General features: G+C 42.0%; 1 protein-coding gene across 1 annotated transcript in view; it reads left to right on the top strand.

The window, feature by feature from the left end:
- kiaa1549la (KIAA1549-like a) overlaps positions 1–16,374 on the top strand; it is a 132,361-nt gene that overhangs the window by 44,087 nt on the left and 71,900 nt on the right. The window contains exons 2-4 of the mRNA XM_050074267.1: positions 5,644–6,348; positions 9,197–10,015; positions 10,747–10,862. Coding sequence (XP_049930224.1) covers positions 5,644–6,348; positions 9,197–10,015; positions 10,747–10,862 — 1,640 coding nt within the window. The remainder of the gene's footprint in view (positions 1–5,643; positions 6,349–9,196; positions 10,016–10,746; positions 10,863–16,374) is intronic.

Consider the following 16,374-nt stretch of genomic DNA (forward strand, 5'->3'; position numbering starts at 1 on the left):
AGCCGTGAGCCTGCTCCGCCTCAAGCCGGTCGCGGCGCACCATACGCCCGCCGCGAGCCGTTCAGCACCGCGGACAGTCGGACTAATGGGATGTCGAACCAATGGGTTGTCGAACCAATGACATGGACCCGATTGAGGATTAGCTGCTGATGTTAAGGTTCAGCAAAATTTAGATGAAAAGGCGCCATAGAGGTATGGTACATATTTTCATTGACAAAATATAAATATATTTTTTCACTTTAGGCCTTCAACAGTGAAAAATGAAAATTAGAAAATACTGTTTAAGCCACAGGTTGCATATCCCTGGTCTAGACCAAGTGACAAACACCGACATCCATAGAGCTGTGCTGCTAGTGTGGCTAAACATCTGGCAAATAACTAATTATTGGTGTTAGGTGTGGTGACATGTATACTTACAGAAAGTGGCAAATTAAACTGTGAGAGACTTGAAAGTATCCTTCACAGCGGTATGCAGCACTGGATGTGCTGTGTGCAGTTATTTTTTATTACTCGCATGATACGTTGATATTGAAATGGGAATTTCAAATCAATCAGTTTTTCTTTGCTGTCATCTGAGGCTGCCAGCTCACAAAGCTGCCTTGTGTTGCTTTGAGATAAGACATGAAGCTGTGCTCAGCAACTTTTGCAGCCCAAAGCGCTAGTTGGCTCTAACTGTTAACTGATTTGCTGAAGGTATGACACTTTGAATACTCCTAAATAATATGCTGGCAAGGCACCAATCTTTACATTAGTTTTTATAGTTACGTTAACTCATTAACTGTATGAGCGGAGATGGTGTGAAAATCTTCGCAGAAGGGTTCAGTATTGTTAGTGTGCCCAGCTTTCGGCACATTGAGTTCTTTTGTTTCATCACTTTCTGAGGCTGGAAGAATTTCTGCCAGTGACCATAACTAATGCTGCTATTTTGCTTGGACTAATGAGGTGAAACTACCGTGTCTTCATTATAATGGATCGTGTGACACTCTGTACTGCATCTTATAAATTAGACTAGAAAGTCTGGTGTAGTTTCATAGAGAAGCCTGGCCCAGTACTGCTCTAACATGGAGATTAAGACGTGTATTATTTCTCATCTGGCCTGTCTGATAATTACTGTGATGAAAACTTGCCACCAGTTGGCTAGTTGGCAGATTCAGTTAACCACACTCCCCCTCCTCATTTTTCCATCTGAGTTTCACGGAGCTGAGGACCAGTTGGCTCAGCATCATTCTCACACTTCCTAACCACCTGTCCTGCTCACAGTTGGGGTGGCAGCATGGATCAACTCTGCTTGGCACACAGCTCCATAGGACTGAGGAGGGCAAAGCCACGGCCATAGACCATAGACACTGACCATTATATTATTACAGGCACCGGGGAATGGCTAATCTGAATGGCCAGAAAGCTTGTAGTGACCTGGCAAGGCTTTACAGGGTTTTGTTGGCATTTACAGCGATTCAGCAGGGCATCAGTGGGCACAATGCCAGCTGGCAAAGCACTACGGTCAATACATAACATGACACTAGTCTAAAGCCTCCTAAATACCCAGTAGCTCTTTGTGCACCATTTCCATGTGCTGATTCTCATAATCTACTATAAGCTGAATGTTCTCACACAGAAATAGGCAAAAAAATGTCCTGTGTGTTTTGTCCCAATAGATAAAGCAGGTCAGTTCTGCTCTGATCCACATTTATCCATCCTTAATCCACGCTTTCTGTTCTACACACCATCCATCCATCCACTCCATATTTGTTCTCAGTGGAGGTTCTTCTATCCTAGCGTTTTGTCAGAGGTCTGATGATAGAGTCACATATGTTGCTCTCAGCCAGAGCAGGTGGCTAGCTGCTGGAGGAGAAGACACTCAAAACACTGCTAACAGTCATGTATATGGCACAGTCCTTCCTTCCATCCCACCATCCATTGACCCATTCATTCATTCTTCCCTCCATTTATCCATTCATCTTTACATTAATCCATTCAAAGAAATTGATTCCAAGTAGTTATCCACATACATATGTGCCTTTTCATAGAGAACTATTGACTATTGATCAAGGACCGCCATTATCAACCCGCTCGTATTGTTACTAATGGCATATATTGTTCCTCAGTAATAAGGTATGGGTTAAACAAGGGTATGAAACAACTCCAGGAAGAAACATATACATTTAAGAAACACTGGTACGTTTTAAGTAAGTACAAATATAAGTGCATATAAAAAGTAGCAAAAAGAAAACCTAAGAAAGAAAAAATATACCAAAAGAAACAAAAACATTGACATTAATATAAAAATCAAAGGCAGCAGGAGTGAAAAAGTCAAAACAGAGCAGACAAGACCATCAATAAAATGCAAAGAGATCAGATAAGCTTTGGCTCTTTGGTACCAACACTCTGAATGAAAAGAAGAATTACCTTCTCACTTAAGTTTGAAAAAAAAAATCTATATTGTAATTTATGCTTGGGGAAGGTGGAAAAGTTTGTGTATTGATAAAAGGAAAATGCGACTGAGTGCATTGGAAATAAGTGATGACCTAAGGGTCACTACCTTCACTACACAGGCCACTGCAAGCTCTCTTTGTTGTTGCTGGGTGGCTTTTAACACTCTCATATGCACACAGGGCTGTTACCAGAACTCTTCCAACAGCACATAGCTGTAATATTATTTGCTCAAAACTCCATTGTCTGGTGTGCTTTCTGTCATTATACATCCATCGTTTTGCTTTGTTTAAGCTGTGACCGGTGCTCTTTTGATTATGTCATGTCATTGCACCCTGTTCTGCAGTGGCACCTGACTGTAGAATTAACACAACCCACTGCTTATCTCAATGAACCATCTCCCAATATTCACATAACAGTAGCGGATCTAAAATCTTTTTTTTAGGGACTTTTCTGAAAATTTAGTTGAAATTTGCTCTGTAGGCTCGTCACTACGTGTGACTCCTTTCACATTACACATAATGCTTTGATTCATTGTTTTTTTTTTAAAGATTTTTTTTGGGGCATTTTGTCTTTAATCGATAGGACAATTAAGCGTGAAAGGGGGAGAGAGAGAGAGAGAGAGTGACATGCAGCAAAGGGCCACAGGCTGGAGTCGAACTCGGGCCGCTGCGGCAACAGCCTTATACATGGGGCGCCTGCTCTACCACTAAGCCACCGACACCCCCTTTGACTCATTGTTTATGTACAAATATTAATTAGTTCGACTGTAGTATTCTGTTAATTTAAATAACATCTTGGTGTTGTCATATAATTGCTATGTACAGTAATTCCAGTGCAGAGAGGTCCACATGATGTCCATTGCTGAAGGACTGCTGAAGCATGTCAAAGAGTCTCTCTTAAAAGCTATGTTTCTTTCAAAATGAGTTAGCAGAAGTGCTATCAGCAGTTATTCCCTTTCACATCATCGTCGGTTTAGGGCCAACAAAGAAACACCACATGAGGAAAAGCTGTGGTGGTTCTGGATGAGATGAATTGCTGCAAAAAGAAATATGACATTTCTGTTAAGTTTAACAAGCATGTTACTGCGTTCTCCCTGCGGTGCCCGAATAATCGCCCCTGCCATTTCTAGCCTTGTCGTTTTCTCCTCTTTGAAACTGACTAATGGAGCTCTGGATGGCTGCACTCACATACAACATAGGCCCCGAAGAAGCGGAAATATAAATTGTCAATGGATTCATTTCCTCTTTTAATGGCATTTATGATAAGACACCCTATGACAAGGAACAGATTGCTCAGTGGTGGTAGTTAATAGCGGGGTGGTGAAATGCTTTATAGCAGGTGTCCTGAGGATATACAGCAGCTAAGCCCAGAGCTGGTTCTGTAAAGCCTCTCTAGCTCAGAATCACTGTCTTTTAATTAACCAATCCTCCACAGGGATACAGGGAGCATGGGAAGTGTGCTACACACATGCACATTTCAGTCCCATCGCCAGAAGAAAATGTTGGCATTGTAGGTTTCTGCAAATCATAGATACAGCAGTGACATAGTTAAGATTACATGCATGTGAGTTGAGTTTCTCACCAGAAGGTGGAGGGGATGGTGGATAGTGTGACACCTCAGTGAGGCTGCTGTCAAGCAGCAGACTACTGTTTGAGACCAGCTGGGTTTTTAATGACAGGTTGTGACATTTCCAGCTGAGTCTGTGGCAACAACTACCAGGTTTTTAAGGCAATGTCAGCACTTTTCCAGTGGCGAAAACAAGGTATTTAAAACCAAAACGTGATTTTTTTCCATACCATAACCAAGTGATTTTATCCTTAAACCTAACCACACCTTGACCACAGTGTCTTCACAACATAAAATTGAAAAAAATAAAGAAACACACCGCTTCAACATATTTGCTACATATTAAACATATAAATGTAACATATCTATTAAGTGTGCAGAAACGTACAATGCCAAAATGTATTCTACCGATTGGGGTACACGCTTAGTAAATGAATGTGCGCTTAAAGAAAGAAACAAAAAAACCCTCTACGATATTTTACATTGAAAACAGATTAAAAAACCCTCAACATCAGCCTCGAGTGACGCCCAATCCAAACCTTTCTACTTCAGAACAAATGGGCAGATGCAATAAACCGTGTCACCCGGTGAGGCAGCCAGTCAGACGGTCAGCCTTGTTTTTTCTCATCTTTCAATTCCACTAAGGCAAGGTGCCTTTGAGACTGAATGTATTAGGCAGGATAATCGCCTCAGACTGCCAAACCTTCAGGCTTTGTCGAGGCTACACAGGAGATGAAGACAGTTCACAGAATGGAGATAAAGGCTGGAGCTAAATGCTTTGACTGGATGCTATCTTTGCTGCTCCGTTTCCATGTATCTGACTCATTTGATGTCAAATTGAAAAATGGAAAAATGACTCCATAAAACTGTCATTACTTGCATAACTCACACCAAACTTCATATCATAAAATGTATTTCAGTCTCATCAGTATTGGTCTGAGCTATGAGCTCAGCCTGAGTATGAGTGGTTGTGTATGTTCTAGGAATAATAAATCCATGGGCTAGCATGGCTAACCTAACAGATCAGATTAGTATCTGTGAAATCACAGCTGATTAGGGTGTGTGTGTGTGTGTGTGTGTGTGTGTGTGTGTGTGTGTCCTAATTTATGCACTCTGGAACATCTAAATTAATTCCCTATGCTTTATCCTCTAAAACATAAGTGACCTACTTTAAACATTATTACTATTTTTCCACAATGGCAGTTTTAGAGTTGTTGTTGTTTTTTTTTAAATCCCTTTGGATAAGTGTGTGTGAGAAGGAGGAAGAATATGCATGTGTGCATATGCCAGAGATCAGAGAAGTGTGTATGCTCTCATGATAAGTGTGTGTGAGTGAGAGCAGAGCAGTTTTAAATCTCCTGGCAGTTGGACAATTGCGGTGGCATTACGAGGACTAATGATTTGAGGACTCCAGCTGTGTGTGTGTGCGTGTGTGCATGTATGTGTGTTTATGTGTATGTAGGGGCATGTGATAGATGAGCTACTAAAGACCTGAAACTGAAGTCATTGTCTGGCCTGTGGGACAGATGAGTCAAAGACTGATTACCATGTTTCTGCTGCCCAGACCTCTCAATTAAACACTATTTCTGCTTTTTCTTCATCCACTCCTTCCTCCATCTCCCCATCCCATCATGTTTCCTACAGCTGAAGGAGGTCGCTATGAGTCAATGAGGCGGGCTGTTTTGCCTCTGGACCCCGCAGTGCCCTCAGCCATCCCCCGGACTGGAGACAGAGATGGGGCTAAAGACAAAGATGCAATGGATGGGGCTGACGCAGGTCCCAGAGCTTGGCCCAAGGGTAAAGTGTTTGCTGAGGCCAGAGCAGCGGTTTGGACTGAAACAGAAGCAGGAGTGCGTGCTGGTGCAGGTGGCAAAGTCTTTGCAGAGACTGGGATAATGACGGGAACCGGCGCCTGGGCTGAAGTTGGGGCTGAATGGAGTCCGGTAGATGCGGACGGGGTTGATCTGCCAAGCATGCCCAGGGACCCGGCTGCCTGGCTGGGGCAGCAGAGGCTGCAGATTCGTGGACAGGGCCAAAGAGAGCAGGCAGCCTTCTCCTCAGACCCCACCATACTGGCAGAGACAGCCGAGCTGCAGGCACCAGTGCTGGGAAAACCTTTAGGACTGCTGTCTAAAGCTGCTTGGACCAAAAGCACCTCTTCATCGTCATCCAAGGCCTCCTCCTCTTCCTCCTCCTCATCTACAACAAAAGCGTCCTCTTTGCCTTCCTCCTCCTCTTCCTCCTCCTCTCCAGCCAGTAAAAGAGACAGTCAGACAGCAAGACCAGACAACGTCTCACTGGTTGTTGTCAACAGCAACTCCTCCAACAGCAATAGCAGCTCCAGTTTGGGTATGGTGCATGGCTGTGCTGTCATTTACACATAATTTAACTTTGGCTTTTTATTTTAATTAATTGTTCACTAAACCCCCTCCAAGAACAGCAATCATAGCTTAGGAACCATAACTACGCACAGCAGGTCTGTCAAGCTCTAATTTCTCCACATGCTGAAACAATATGCATGGAGCTGTAGTTAGAGCTAGACTCTGCATTTAAAGAGTCTGGAGGGTCCTGTCTTTTCCTTAGCCTTCTTTAAAACGACAAGTGTAAAAGTGTAAGGAAGGAATTGAACAGCATCTTAGAATTCCCAGCTACTTAGCTTGCTATTAGTAGTAACCCAGTGCTATTTCTAAAGCCAAGAAAAATACAAGAACAATAAAGTTGGTCAATTCCGTGTCCTCTACATGAATCATCAATTGGTGAGAATTAACTTTTTACCTGGGACATGTAGCTTAAGCCTCAGTCTTTCAGCATCATATAATGATTGTAGCCATCAAGTGCATATTGAAGACCCTTTTACAACCTGGTCTCACAGAAATACATTAAATCACCACAACTTCTTTAAACCACATGGTGGTGGTAGCACGTAATGTTTTAGATTAACCACAGAAACAACACCAATGGAAAGGCAATCATGAATGGGTGCAGTTTCAAACATGTGGTTAACGTTGTGAAATAGTCACAGTTTGGTGAGGTTTAGGAAAAGATTGTTGTTTTGGTTAAAATAAGTATGTACGAAACTTAAAGGGGCAAAAAGCGAAATCGTTTCACCGCTAGGTTTGCTGTTGTGCACTGCCTGTAGACCAAAACAAAGTGTGTCATGAGCCACTCCTCCCTCTACCTCGGCTCTCCAACCCCTCTCTTTTGGTTTCACAGTGCACAAACCGCAGTCTCCTGGGTGAAAGTCCTATGTTTGTTTCTTCTTCACTCTGAGATGATATTTTTTTGTAGGCCATCCTGGAAGTTAGTGTCACCCACCGTTTCACCTTTCAGCATTGATCATCATAGCCATCTAAACAACCATCATCTTCATCATTCCATCATCATCATCATCATCATCATCATCATCATCATCTCTGTCCTCTTCATTATCCTCACCCCCCATGTCCTGTCCCACTCCACTACCTCCATGTCTCCCCTCTTCCTGTTAAATCATCATCAAGGTAATTCTTCCACATATCATTTTAACACAAGAATAAAGAAAATCCAATATTGCATTGTCCAGCATTTTCTCTCTCATGAATTCATATCACCATCACAACAGGACAACAAGTCCTCATGTGTTTATGTGAGGGGAGGAGAAGAGGGAATGTGGATCCTTCTCAGTCTGAAAGGATTGATTGCCTCCCTCTTGTTCACTCCTGCCTCCTTTACACCTCTCATCGACATTCATCTGATTTCACTGTGTAAACAAGAGATGATTTAGATGGATTACATGAACACCTGACATCAGAATGCTCCTCTGGTTTACACATCAAAATTGGATTTCTATTTCCTATTCAAAATTTAAATTGATGTGCACTTTATCTTGTGCATTTAAAATTGACAATAAGCTCTTCATCTTCTTTGTTCCTCAGTCGTGGGAAAACAGCCAATTCAGTTTTGACAAGTTTGTTATTGACCTGCCAGCTGTTTGATTTGCATGGCTTTCTTTATGTTTGGATCCCTTTGTTGCTTCAAGTGAATTTAAGATGCGTTGCTTCAAGGTGGAGATGTACTAGGGGAATAATCCAAATTTTAAGGATCCATGTCAAAGTGTTTATGGTTAGGGATGCACTGATTGTGAAAATATGGGCTGATACAGATGTTGATGTTTTGTTTTTGTTTGTTTTGTTATTTATTTCCTCTTTTGTCCCAGAAAAAAACAGACATCTTCATCATAGAAAATAATTGAACTGTTTTAAAGTCATGCAGCCCTGTGCTACACTATCTTTGAATGAACACAAATTCAACCATAAGAATTTATGAAAAAAGCTTAAATTTAACCTTTCTTCAAATGAAAAACAGATCTTTCAACAATAAAACACTGTTTCAAAAGCCTTTTTTTATCATATATAATTCAGTGTTAGTGTTACACTGCTGTGGAAACATCAGTGAATTTCTCCTTCAAACAGCTGCATTTAATCAAGTTTTTCACCAAAACCTACATTTTACAAGATAACATTTGAACACATCATGTTGATGTTACAATATACTTTCGCCCAATGTTGATTTTTACTGAATGGAGCTTGAACGCATCATGATGTAATGCAATGCAACCTCTGTGAGCTGTTAGTTCTGGTCACCAGCTGCTAACAGCTGACGATAACCAGTTCTTCTCCTGCAGATGTTAACATGGATTAGTTATTCACAATGTAGCATTATCAGGGAAACTATAGGGTGTGTCCTCTGATGCATTGATAGTGCGTTTAATGCATTCTGGGGAAGATCTCTGTTCATTCTAAACATGTTTTCTATTACCCCAGGGATGACAGGAAGCAGTTAGTCTGAAGAATTTTTAGCCTTAACACAATGGGACAACATCGGCTGCTGCCATCAGTGAATGTCATCTTGTTTGCAGAAAGACCGATGGCAGTCAACAAGGTTGTATCGGCCAGTACCGATGCTTGGTGCGTTCCTATTCATAGCAATGACGGAACATGTCACCTAGTGTAATGATGTTTCCCATTGGTGTGTTTCTGATCATTCTGGACAACAGTGCAGCTTTGTGACACAGAGGAACAAAAAACATCAGCAATTGCTAGTAGGATCAAGTCATTGATGGTATTGGTCTTTTGAAGGGTTTAGTTGACAAATAAATAAACCTTAGAATACCACCAGGCATCATTTAATTGATTTTCAAATGTTTTCCTCTCTGCAGACGAGTCAGTGAGCAGCCTGCCAGCCTGGGATCTCCCCACTGTCCCCGAGTCTCTCCTGTCCACAGTGGGCGACCACGATGTCACGCTTCCTGCCAACATCACCAGCCCTTTCTCCACCCATCAGTGGAACACCACAATGCCCGTGCGCACCAGAAACACCTCACGGCAGACGACCACATTAACCACCACCATAAGCACGTCTCTGTCACCCAGCACCACTTCAACTTTACCGCCATCCACCACAGCAAGAGCACAGGCACCATCGGGACCCACTGCAGTTTCTCAAACCACAAGCCAGGACACTGTGACCAACGACAGCCTTCAGCTGACGACGGTAACCACGACGACGCCCTCAACGACCAATCTTACTGTGACTGCCGCTGAGATGATGACACAGGCGATGACCACTGGGAGCGCTGTAACAGCATCACCAAATAACACTGCTGCTTCAACCACGCAGCAAACCACGAGCCTCATACTGACCACAGCAGCTACAACTCAGCCTACAACCACCACGACAACCACACCCACCACTACTACTACAGTCCCCCCAACCACCACCACCACCACCACCACCACCACCACTCCTCCACCCACTACTACAACTACTACACCTGCAACTACTACTACTACTACTACTGCTGCCACAACCACCACTACCACTATTGCCACATCGACAAAGATACCTGCCACCATTGTCTTCATCCCGATCCAAACCACGCCGCCTCCAACCACGACCACTGAACCGCCGTCCAGCACCAGTGCAGAGGAAAGTTCTCTACCATGCAACGTGACTGAGAAGTACTGGGTCAGAACAGGTATGAGACTAAAACTTCATCAGTGCGACTTACTTGGAGTTAAAAATGATTTAAAACAAGTTTGTATTTCTAAAAAAAGTATTCAGATTGGAATAATTTTAGACGTGTGGGATTTAAAGATTAAAGAGTAAGATGAGCAAGGATGAATGGCTAAAAAAATCAGGGTATTAACAAAAAAAAAGAAACCCATCTACTGTTACTTCAGGCACTGCATGTCCCCTGTCAAATTACCTACAATGCACTGTTCTCAACATCATGTAGGCAGGCTTTTGCTGTTCTTCTGGAAAAATGATTACAAAGTAATGATGAATGCAGGTGAAATGCCTTTTTAGGGGCTCAGGCACAAAGCACCCATTATGTGTCCAAGATGTAATTACATGCACGCAAATTAATTAAAACTCGCACAAAAGCAAGGGCAGATTTTCCTCGAGCATAAACACTTACATTAATAACAAACTGGAGACTGTAGCCTTTGATTACATTTACTGGTGATGGTGTGATGCTACAGTGTGCAGGCTCGGCAGCAGCTTTGCAGAGTGACCAAGGAGACAATTAACTAGAGGCCAATGTCTCAGTGGTGGTGGTGGGGGAGGGGCATTATAGTATTAGCATTATATTATTATTTGAGGAAACAAGTGTGGCCAGAGTCTGATTTGTCACAGAATATTAGCTAGCCAAATAAAAACACATTGTGCACAGTCACTGAGTCCTGATTTTTGTTTCCTTCACAGTTCTATCCATTGAGCTGCGTAGGAACCGCCTGGACCTGATCCTGAAGCAGAACCTCTCCAAAGGACTGAGCCACGCCCTGCAGAGAGCCCTGAACGACTCCACAGCTAACGCACAGGTCAGTGTCTCTTAAAAGTTCAGCTATAATAACCACAGGGTAGTGGGTAGTAACTCACCGGCTTGCAACCACAGGTCAGTAACCAGTAACCACAGTGAACAGGTTTGGAGTTTACGGAGCTGTATGTGATGCTTAGAGATTAACATAGCAGCACACCACTTTTTGCTATGTAAAGATATAATAAAGTAGTGGTGTCCTTAGTAGAAAATGAAGTCACCCTTCCTTGGTGTGTGTGTGTGTGTGTGTGTGTGTTGTAATCCGAGCTTCTCTGTTCTTTGTTGTGGTAGCCGGCATGTATATTGGTACATGTGAGTCCCTGCGTGTGTTTCCCACTGGCCAGCAAATCACCACTGCTTTGCACCAGAGTCCTGGACAGGTTTGATCCTCCTCCTGTCCTGGTACCGCAACGTGCAATAGTGCACCTGCCCCACCACCTACACATATGACCAATAAGTTCCACAACCGACCTAACCCATCGACACAAAATCTGCAGCCCGACCCCAAACTGCAAATCCTATTATAACCATATACTGTTCAAATAATCAGTTGAAGTGTTAAAGTTAAAGTGATCATTTTGGGCCATTTCATTCATGTGAAACTAAGATGTCCTATTTTATAATGAACATAATTCAGGAAATAGGATTTAAATGAATATTTTGTGCTTATTCTCATAATATTGAGCAGCACATCTCCACAGTTAAAGTGCCTGAGAGGAATACACCTGATTGAAGTGACTCTCATGTTCCAGCTAGCGCCACAGATAGAGCCGTCACACAAAGTCAGTATTCGGAGGATTAAATTGGTATAACATGAACGTAAATTATTATTATTATCATTTTATTTCAATATTTTCATTATCCAACACCCGCATGTTTTACCCAGATCAGAACCCAGAAATAAAATGACAAAATACCACCTAGGAATCACCTTTTTTAGGATCAGGCACCTGCGCAGTGCAGGATTCTAATCTGCGCTGCACTCATATGGAGGGTGCTGCTGATAACGTATCCACGGCGTTGTCATGGAAGCATAATGTCGAATGTATGTAAGTAAGTAAAGTTATCTCAGAGTAAAATGCCGCAGTACAGAACATTTGCAGAGGTTAAATGGTTTTCAGAGCTTTAGCTTTTCTTTGCTTATAATATACCAATTTTCCCTTTGCAGTCAATATGTACTCACCGCCGGCTCCAACAGGTCTGCACGCTCTTGATGTAAATCAGATGACCATCGAGTGTCTGCTTCATCATACTGAGGAAAAGTGCTTTTCTATCTAATGAGATAATCTAATCTTTAAATCTTAATTTTTGCCACAGTGTTGGCTTTTGATGTGTGCAGATATCCTATTCTTGAGTGAGTCATCACTTTATAATATTATACAGTGTTCATCATTTTCTCCTTCTGCTCATTCACCTCACAAGGACTCATCTGAATGGTGCTAGAAAGGAACAGAGAGAGGTGACTAATGCAGACAGCGTTTGAATAGAAAGACCTGTTGAATAGTCAGGCAGTGTTCGCTCAGAGAGGTTAGACACACACACACACACACACACACACACACACACACACACACACACACACACACACACACATCCTCTCTCTCACACAAACATGGTGATGGAAAATGAATCCAGAACAAATGATTATTTTTCTTTTTTCCTGCATCACAGCAGTGCAGTCAACTGATCTGTCTATTCTGTTGCTATCAGTGGATCGTTTTTTGTCTCTCTTTTGATTTGTCCAACCTCTCTTTCGCTCCATTTCAACCCAGTCTATTTCTATTTCTTCTTCATCTTTTCCGTCTCTTCTCAAGCGATCACTCTCTCACCCTCTTCCTGTGCATTTCTCAATATTTACCTTTCTCGTATTGCTCCCCTCCTCCATCTCCTCTATCTGATTGCTCCCTCGGTTTAAGTCGATTGACTTTCTGCCAACATGTCTGTCTCGCCTGTCTGTTGGTCTGCCTGTCTCGCCTGCCTGCCTCACTGTCTGTCCACCTGCCTCTCTTCATCTCGCTGTCTGTCTGTCTGTCTGTCTTCATCTGCTTGCTTTTTTCTATTTTTATCCAGTTGTTTGTGAGCCCGCACTGGGAGTGACTCAATGTCTCTAAGCTGCAGTCCACTTTCATCTACCCCTCTCACACACACACACACACACACACACACACAAACCTCAGCTCTCATCCTCTCCATCAGATAACGCAGACTATTATTTGGAAATCTGGATCAGTCTATTGAGAGACAGCAGCATGTGTAAAATTGGCCAAAGCCGTCATATGTAGGCAGTGTTTTGAGGCATTGTTGATGAGCAAATATTGGCTTCAGCGGGGACAGGGACTGTCAGACAGCATGAAATTAGCATGCAGCAGTATTTAACGTGTTGCATCATTGAACAATGTGGTCAACCATAATTGCTTGCAAAATTGGCCGGTTTTACAGCTTTAAATTGTTACTGGGGAGAAAGAAGTGACAGCAGAGGGCAGGGGCAGGTCTGGTTAGTTTTATTAGATACAACACTGCTGCTCAAGTATGCAAAACAAACAAGGTCAAATATAAAGCGTGTAGCTTCTTCAGAGTGCAGGGTGAATTCAGAATGGGTCACACTTCATTTTGACCCCATGTGTAGCAATTATAAGTGGTATATAAACAATACATGGTTCATAACACTCTTAAAACTTCTTGTTGACATATTTATACTTAAAAGAACTCATCAAACCCATATCAGTTTATTACAGACTATTTTAAATCCAAACCCAAACCTACATAGAACTTGTACACATGTTCAATCACTTGGCAAATGTGTAATACAGATGTGTTTATTAATTGTCACATAAAACCACATATACTAGCAGCTGAATTGTTAAATCTCAACTAATAAGCTGTTGAAATTTTACAGATACTCTATAAACTATTTGTGGGCGAATAAAGTGTTTTGAACTACTAAATTATATCCTAATAACTTTGCAGATTGAAGTCTAAAACCTCTGCAAACATGGATCATGTACAAAGGCCTGTTCTTGGGATGACTCAGCAGTCATCCAGATAACTCACTAAACCAGATTCATGCGCTACGAGTAGAGCTCTGATTTTCTGCAGGAGCCTGATTGGGCTTGACCTGATCCGCCGGGTTTGTGCCGGGCTGGGATGTAATTTGTCATTATTCCCCTGGGCATGAATCTGGTGACGTTCTTGTCAATTTGTGTTTTTTTTTTAATGAAACCAGCAGTTCTCATGCACAAATGTCAGGGATTTTAATGGACTCAATTAAGAGGGAAAGAGAGATAGAGACGTGGGGACTATGACTGAGAGAGGGAACTAGAACCGAGGATGAGAGACAGTCAGGGACGGAAAACGAGAGAAAGAGAGAAGGGCTGCGAGGCAACTTGGTTGCAATTTTTGATTCTGCCTTCCCAGCCATGGGAGAGACGTGCTTACCATGCTGCAAAGAGCGGTGATCATCACCTGCAATGTATGGCCATGCACTGCCTCTGCTCACAGGACGCACCAAGCGGTGTGGCTCACTCTGTGGCTGGAGCAGCTATGTGACCCGCCCACCAGCCACATGACTTACCCGCTTTCAGTCCACGATCAGCCCTCTTTGCTCCTTGGTCCGCAAGCGAAAACCCTGAAGAAAACATCAAGCTAAGCTAAGTTAGCCTTTAGGTAGCTGTGAATTGTTCATTTAAAAGAGAGGTGGTTAAGGCTAGGATTAGGGTAGGGGCCTACATCTTGTAACTTAAAAGGTATATCACATCTTCATCAAAAATGAGTGAAGTAAATGTGCTTGGATTATTGCTGTGTTTGGACTCATTTAGTCACTACAAGTCGCATTACAGCAGAGTTCATCAAATTGTCGTGTTGGTGGGTTTGTTTTGTCCTAGAGGTGGGCAAGGTATGTAGGGGCATGTCATCTACGCAGCTATACATGTCTCTCTCTGCCAAACCTGTCATGCATGAGACGACAGACTGTTGAAATAAGGAAGAGAAGAAAGAGAAGTGGAAACACGTCAGCTCTTATCTTGTAATAAGTGTTTTAATATTTAAAAAGATATGTTATATAAAATACCTTTTGTACTGTAGAAATTTGGGTTTTTAATTGGGCTTGGGCCCAAAACTGCTGCTGTGGGTCGGGCTCAGACAGAAACTGTGCAGGTTGATGTAGGGTTGGGCCAGATTTTTTAGGCCCAATCAGATCTCTAGCTACTTGTACTGTTGTATAGTAGTAACAAAGTCGATAAGTAATGATACATTGATCTGAATCGAAATATTGCTTTATTGGTTAACATCATCGGTGCAAAGTGAAAACATCAATACATATCACTTAGTAAGATATGCCTTTATTTTGAAATTCCTGTGGCCTTTGTGTCACTGTTTATATTCCAATCAAACCTTCTTCCTAAACACTGCTAGCGGCCTAGTGCTGGGCAGATAATGGTAAGCAGCCAAGACCTCAGGGCTGAATAGAGCCAAATCTGTTGTAAACACAGCTTATTTAGGGTTACTACTATTAATGAGGACACAGGAGACCAGGTAGAACTTGCTGGCAGGCATGCATTCAGTTTAAACATCAGACCAGGACAGCACACTAGTTCCTACACACAGCACTGGAGGGCATAACAGTGTCTCTGAAGGGACAAACTTAAGCTCAAATCAATATGATATTGTATTGTGATGAAACTTTTGATTTTCACCCTCGCTAATTACGCTGTTTAGTACTGATACATGCTTATAAAAAGTAAACTATAGGTAACTTGTCAGGATTGTGTGACTGGACATTTTACTTTTACAGCACATGATTTTTTTTTCATTGCTGATGATGGATGTGCTTCTTCTATAGACCTTACTGCATTATAATGAAAACATTACCTCATGCAAGTCAGTTTGTCAAGTTAGTACAGTTAATACTTAAAACCTAAAGTAAAACAATTTTTCTAATAGATTCATGAGTAACCAGTTATACAATATTCATATATACAGGCTTATTATACTTATATTAACACATTAAACACATGTACAAATCCCTCCCAGGTAGATTTATACATGTGTTTAAAACGATATAAGTATATTATGCTCACATACTGTGTTACAAGAGTCATTGACAGTTTATACACCAGTTATGGACGCTACATAGGATGAATTATAGTTGTTAATAAAGATATTAATAAACACAGGGATGTGCTAATGCTCATAGAGAACAGGAGAGGAGAGGGAAAGAAGGATGAAGGAAAAGGAAAGAGCCATAGTAACAACAGCCACAGCTGCTCAGTGTGGATGAAGGTGGAGGGTAGAGGAAGGTGGGCGGTGTATAGTTCCAGAAATACGAGTCTTGACTCACCACCGATTGTTGTCTGTATGTGTTTTTCCAGGACACAGTTAGTCAGATTTATGACTGTTGAAGGCTCAGGCTAAAATATGCCCTCGAGGCAGATTTGGCTTTTAATAAAAAAATATATATATATATAAAAAAATACCCAGGGATTATAAATATCCCTAGTCTGATGCATTTGTATTCTAAA

This window comes from Epinephelus moara, chromosome 20 (assembly GCF_006386435.1).
Source record: "Epinephelus moara isolate mb chromosome 20, YSFRI_EMoa_1.0, whole genome shotgun sequence".
Classification (NCBI taxonomy): Eukaryota; Metazoa; Chordata; class Actinopteri; order Perciformes; family Serranidae; genus Epinephelus; species Epinephelus moara.